Here is a 6,177-nt window from a genome sequence, read left to right as displayed (position 1 = left end):
GGTCCGTCGTGACCCTTGGCCACGCAGCTGGCGCCTGCTGCGGTGCCAGCAGAGGGTCAATGCCGGCCACCAGCACCTTGCCTGCTCCACGTGGTGTGCGAGGTGCCGGTTCTTGTGCCAGCAGTGCTAGTGGGGATCTTGCACCAGCAGCCAGAGCCACGTGGCGCTTCAGCCCCTGGCTCTGCAGTGCCCTTAGCCTCGCTGTGCCAAGAGGCACCAGGATATGCTCGTGGCTGCTCCTCCCAGCCCTGGCAGCTGTGGCAGAGATCCCTGATAAAGTCCCAGAGCTCTCCTCCTGGTGTATTTTCATCCTGGGCTTTATTTAGGGTATATAAACAACCTGGTTCTTCCTCTCTGAGGACTCTCTCCCTCCTTGCCTTATGCAAGGTGGAGTTTCTGGGCTGGACCAGGGCTGGGGGAACCAAGGCACTGAGGCTGCATCCCAGGGAGGAGGCACAGTCCTGGTGCCACACACAGCTCTGCTCCCTGGGGAGCTCCTGGGCAGGCTGGAGCTGGCCGCGGGGGCCCTGGGGGTGCGGCTGAACCCGGGCAGCAGCCAACTGGTTTCCTGCTGCAGTTTGTGCCCAGAATAGGAGCTGTGGGCAGGCCATAGGGACGGCGGAGAGGGAGGCAGGAAGCAATCTTGGTGCTGCTTTCACACTGAAGGGCCCCACGGTGATGCCCCTGGAGCATTTTTCTCTCAGTGGCTTTGGGCTATGCCTTTGAGGGGACCACGAACTCTCAGCTGGAGGTCCAGCAAGCAGTGCCCCATGCACCCAGGAATGGCTGTTACCTGGGGACATCCTCCCTGCGCAGCTCAGACACCACTTGCTGCTGACTTGCCTCCTTTGCTGTTCCTTTCCCAGTCCTCAGTATGCTCCAAGATTGTCCAGCTGCTGGGCCAGAACGAGGTGGACTACCGCCAGAAGCAGGTGGTGATCGTGAGCCAAGACAGCTTCTACCGGGTCCTCACCTCAGAGCAGAAATCCAAAGCGCTCAAAGGCCAGTTCAATTTTGACCACCCAGGTGAATGGAGAACAGCACCGGGGCTCTGCTGCGCAGTGGGGGGCGAGGGCTGGAGCAGGATCCCCCGCTCCACCAGCAAAGAGCCTTGCATGGACACTGGGACTCTGTCTCTGCATGGGACAGGAGTGGGTGGCTTAGTTAAGCTCTTCTGGAGCCAGGTGCATCCCTGGCAGGGTGGCTGGGGGCCACCTGTGTCCCCTGCAGTACAACCTCTGCCTCTCTTGGGAAAGAAACTGCCTCTGGGGTAGAGTGTTTGGGATGAGAAAGGGCAGGTTGTGAACCCTCAAACTCCTTAAGACACTCCTCTTCTCCCTGCGAAAACATCCCCCACTTTGAAAACTCAACCCTGGGTTGGGACCAGGGAGATCTGGCCTGGCAGAGCTCCCTGGAGCCAGCAGCTCCATGTCCCTCCTTCAAGGAGGGAACAGTCTTGTGCAGCTGCTCTGCAAACCCCTCCACCGAGGGAGCCGTGCCCTGTTGCTACAACAGGGGCTCTTTGAACCATCTCCGGGCTTGGTGGGGAAATTTCAGAGCCGCTGTCCCTTCGTCCCCACAAGGACAATGGCCGGAGGCAGCAAGCACTGAGCAAACAGAGCCCTGTCTGTCCGGCAGCTTGAGGCTGAAACACTGCTCCAGTCTCTCCGAGGTCTGGAGCCCCGGAGGAGATGCCTTCGCGAGCCTGGGCTGTCAGTGCTGCCATACAAGGATGGTATTGATCTCTGTGGGCCAGATCCCAGGCTGGTGCAAAGCAGTGAAGCCCCAGGGGCTCTGGGAGAGCTGGGCCTTGCTACGCCCATGGAGATGTGCAGGGCTTTCCTCCTGAGTCTGTGCGTCTGTGTGTCCCCAGTGCGGGGTGCCAGTGGCTCTGGCTAGGCTAAGCTCAGCGTCTGGTGGGTGGGAGAGGTTGCAAAGCTGCCTCGAGTAACGTTTCCTCTCTCCTCAGATGCCTTTGACAACGAGCTGATCGTGAAAACGCTCAAAGAGATCACGGAAGGGAAGACGGTCCAGATTCCCGTCTATGACTTTGTCTCCCACTCCAGGTCTAACAGCTGCCTCTGCCTTGCTGTGCCTCTGCTAACGCCCTGCGGCGCAGCACGCAGCCTTGCCAGCCCAAACCGCCTGCCCCTCCGCTTGTGCCCGCTCTTAGGCACCTAACGTGCCAACCAAAAGTTTCAACGCTAACTACTCCAAACCTCTTGGTTAGAGGATCCAGGGCAGATAAGGCACAGTCTGAGGGTCTGGAAAGCTGCGCAGCCAAGCAGTTGCATTCAGCAACATGCAGGCGTCAGTGAAGCAGGGTTATGGCCCCCCTTTTTTTTCCCCATCCACACTTCCTCTCCCCATAAACTCTGTGTTTGCAGCTTTAACAAGTATTCCAGGCTCAAACAGCCTGGCACTGCCAGGAACGGAGGAGGACAAGAGTTCTTGCTCCTGTAATTCTTCCCTTGCATGTGTTCAGCTTGTTTTTGCATGCCTGTGTTGGTTGTGGATGGTGTGACCCTGCTCCATTTCCCACAAAAGCGCTGTGGTGTCAGGGGAGTGCTGCCTGGTTCCCACGGGAGCAGAGCTGGCCCTTGCAGGTTCCCATGGGTCAAACCACATGCAAAGGCTTTCTGGGCTTTACAGCTTGGCACTTAACACTTGCAAGCAGCAGCTGACCGAGGTGGGGGGAGAAGGGCTGGTCTGCTTCCTGCTCTGCCATTTGTCCTTCTAGGAAGCGTACGTATGCCTTGGATTCCCTTCACCGCGGTGGGGTAGGTCTGCCCTCTCCTCGTCGCCCCCCTGGTGCAGCAGTGATGTCCCAGGGTTGCAGCAGTGCCTAGGAGCACCGCTGTTTCCCCCCACCTCTCTTAGCTTGTTTCCCCGCATCAGCATATTTTGACTCTCCTTCCCTCTGCTAGGAAAGAGGAGACGGTGACGGTCTACCCTGCCGACGTGGTGCTCTTCGAAGGCATCCTGGCCTTCTACAGCCAGGAGGTGCGGGATCTCTTCCGCATGAAGCTCTTCGTGGACACGGACGCGGACACCCGGCTGTCCCGCAGAGGTGAGGCCCGAACATGCTTTGTGCAGCAGGGACAGAAATGTCACTTAACTGATCTGGGCAGCTGGTCGCAGGGGCTGGTGACAGTGACCGGAGCAGAACTGGAATTGGCACAAAGCTGTGCTGCTGCTAGCAAAGAGCCAGGGGGCTTTTCCTCCCCAGTGCAGCATGTCACATAGGGCAGCTTATGGCAACGGGGAGCACCTTGCTCCACATCTCTTAGGATTCAGTGGGGTTTTTGCTGCCTTGTTTGGGATTCCTCCTTTGATGCATGCAGCAGTGTGACTACTGAGCATGCTGTGTCCACACATGGCCCTGTGGCACCAGCCCTGTGCCATCAGCTGAATGGCAGCTACTGCTGGTCAGCAGGTACCAGCCGGAAAGGGTGCAATGGGCATGGCAAAGCAGCTCGACAGCTCAATTAGAAGGCAGTGCCTGATAGATCTGCTCAGGACTTGGGGTATGGTTGTGCTCCGAGGATGGCATTTGGGTGTGAGGGTGATGATGCAGATAGATAGGGAGTTTGGTTTTACATCTTGGTTTGTGCAAGCACAGCCAGTGCAGTGTGGAGCTTCTTTGTGGTACTTGGCACTGGGGTGATGGGTTTGGGGGCAAAGAGCCCTAGAAACCAGAACATCCCTCTCTAGCACTCCCTATGCCCAGCTGGCTTGGCTGTGGGTTGCCAGCTGACAAAGGAGGGACTCCAGCTCTGCAGGGTCGGCATGGTTTGAGATGCAGTACATTTCAAAGCAGGCTTTAGGAGTGGGGTCACTGATGTAGCACCTGAGTCTCCTGGATGACTAAGAAAGCATTTGGGGACTCTTGGGGCAGAATTCAGTTCTGTCTGAACTGTCCCTGCCCCTGCCTGGCTCCGACAGCCTCCACAGGGTATCTGGGGATGCAGAAGATGACGTAGAGGAGAGGTCCCGTCCAGACTTCTGTGCTGTGATGAGAGGCGTGTCTCAGTGCATCAGCCTGGGACTGCTTGTGTGTATGGGGCTGTTCCACTGCGCAACGGAACTGGTCTTGCCTGCCCTCCTGCTGTCAGACAGATACACAGCCGCCTCCGCTGTTGGGATGTCATCAGCACTGATTAAAAGCTCCTTTTTACGCATCCTTCTTGACTCTGCCCACTGTTCTTGCATGACTCATCCAGGGAGGTGACAGCACAGTCATTGCAGGGAGACGTATTAGTGGGTCACAGATACGCATTTGCAAGATCCTGCAATGTGAGCCTTATCCCTTAAGTAGACTGTGCTGTGCAGGAACTTGGGTTCACACCCAGCCACGGGGTAGCACACAGTTTTGGCAGTGCCCTGTATCAGCTGTCTGAAGGCAAGGTATTGCCTTGTGCATTTGCAGCGCCGCATGACCGTGTGTGCATCCCAATCATACTCTGGAGCGTGTGCTTCATTCGCTTCAGACCTGGTACATAACTGTAAGCTCAGGACTTGAGAACTGGTTGAGATCCCACTGACTAAGAACCGAGACCATCCAGCTGCCGAACACAATACAGAGCTAAACCCTGTTGTGCTGCAGCTGTTGGACGGGGTCCTGAGCTACATGGGCCCAGGCCATTCTTGGGGTATTTCTCCCACTCACCATTAATCGCTAAAGCCTTGCAAAGGGGCAGCTAGGCTGGTTGAGGTGCTGGTGTCTCCTAGTTAGGGCAACTCATCGGCCTCCTGATAGGGAACTGACCATTTGGCAGTCTCCTGGCCTGCCATCAGCAGTTGGTAGGACTACTGCAGCACCAAATCCGTTTACCATAGGTCTCCCTGGCATTTCTGGGAAAGGAGAGCCTGCATGTGAGGTGCTGAAGGTATAATCATGTCCCTGAAACATAGCTGGAGGCAGCTTGTAGCAAAAATCGGGATCTTGCATTGCGACATGGCTCTGAGTCATCTTGCTCTCAGAAGTCCTGAAGAGTTGCAGCAATGGGCTTTTCAGCTGGGCAGCAGTGGGAGATGAGGTTCCTGGAAATGAAGCTAACAGCTCAGTTAATCAATAGCACTGGGGTTCAGTACGTGTAAGTCACACTGTCCTCATCTCAGCTCCTCTCCCGAGAAAAACGCTGCTACCGGAACGCAAGGGGCAAGGTCTGTCAGGTGCCTCAAACAGCCTGATCTGTGCAAAGCTGATTCTGGCTGAGGTCCCTCACTGCCCCGTCCTCGGCCAGCTTCTGGAAAACAAAGACCAAGTCAGGTGTCACGTGCGTGTTTTGGGCCTGATTTGAGTGATGTCTGCCTTCTGGCTCTGGACGGGTGCTGATCCGTCCTTGGGACGTTTGCCTGCCCTGCAAGTAGAGGGTGATACCTCCAGGTAGGGTGCATGGTCTTAGCCTGGGTTGCTGGGACCCGTTGCTTTGGGGGCAGGTACAAGACAGTGGGGTCCTTGACTCATGTGGGGGGCGATTGCCCTCCTGTGGTCTGCCCGGGGAGCGGGCAGGAGAGTTTTGCCCTGTCAGGCCCAGCCCCTGCAGCCTGGGCACTCACCCTGTGCAGCTTGCAGGCCTCCCGCACGCCGTCCCAGGCTGGGTGTGCTGCAAATACACCCTCGCTGTGCTCCTTCGCCGCCCCAGAGCCCCAACCCACAAACAGGGTGTGGGACCTGGGAAACAAAAGTCTCTCTGTTTTATTTTCCTTGCCTGTTTTTCTGTATTGTTTGAGCTGGGGCTTGCTCCCGCTCTCTGGAGAAGGCAAGGAGCTGGCTAGAGCAGGCTGGGCTGAGCTGAGCCGTTCCTGGGGCAGGCAGGGAGGTGGCACACATCCTGCTGCCAACCCTTTCTTCCCCCTGTCACCTCCCCTGCGCGGGGCTGCGAAAGGGCACGCTGCAAAGCTGCTGGCCGAGGGCAAACAGAGCCGCAGGGACAGTGCCAAACCAGCACTGGGAGAACAGCAGTGTCCTGGCCCTGCAAGCACACGAGCACTGGCTGACGAGTAGGTCACGCAAGCTGGCAGTGCCGTGGCTCTGCTCTGCTTGGCACGTGGAGAAGGCTCGCTCTGAACCCAGTGCCAGGTGCTAGCATGCTGGGGAGAAACCAGCCAGCCCCTTGGGGATTGCCAAGAGCTGTCTGCTCGGCCACAGCGCTATTTTGGCTCTTACCCGTG

At 57.4% G+C, this 6,177-nt stretch overlaps 1 protein-coding gene across 1 annotated transcript in view; it reads left to right on the top strand.

Moving 5' to 3' along the window:
* Nucleotides 1–577: 577 nt before the first annotated feature.
* Nucleotides 578–6,177, top strand: part of UCK2 (uridine-cytidine kinase 2) — a gene marked incomplete at its 5' end in the record, with an annotated part of 9,521 nt that continues 3,921 nt past the window's right edge. The window contains 5 exon segments of the mRNA XM_009576532.1: nt 578–717; nt 719–829; nt 831–1,026; nt 1,970–2,066; nt 2,928–3,070. Coding sequence (XP_009574827.1) covers nt 578–717; nt 719–829; nt 831–1,026; nt 1,970–2,066; nt 2,928–3,070 — 687 coding nt within the window.

Source organism: Fulmarus glacialis, unplaced genomic scaffold, assembly GCF_000690835.1.
Source record: "Fulmarus glacialis isolate BGI_N327 unplaced genomic scaffold, ASM69083v1 scaffold6604, whole genome shotgun sequence".
NCBI classification, from domain to species: domain Eukaryota; kingdom Metazoa; phylum Chordata; class Aves; order Procellariiformes; family Procellariidae; genus Fulmarus; species Fulmarus glacialis.
This window is presented reverse-complemented; position numbering and strand designations above follow the sequence as displayed.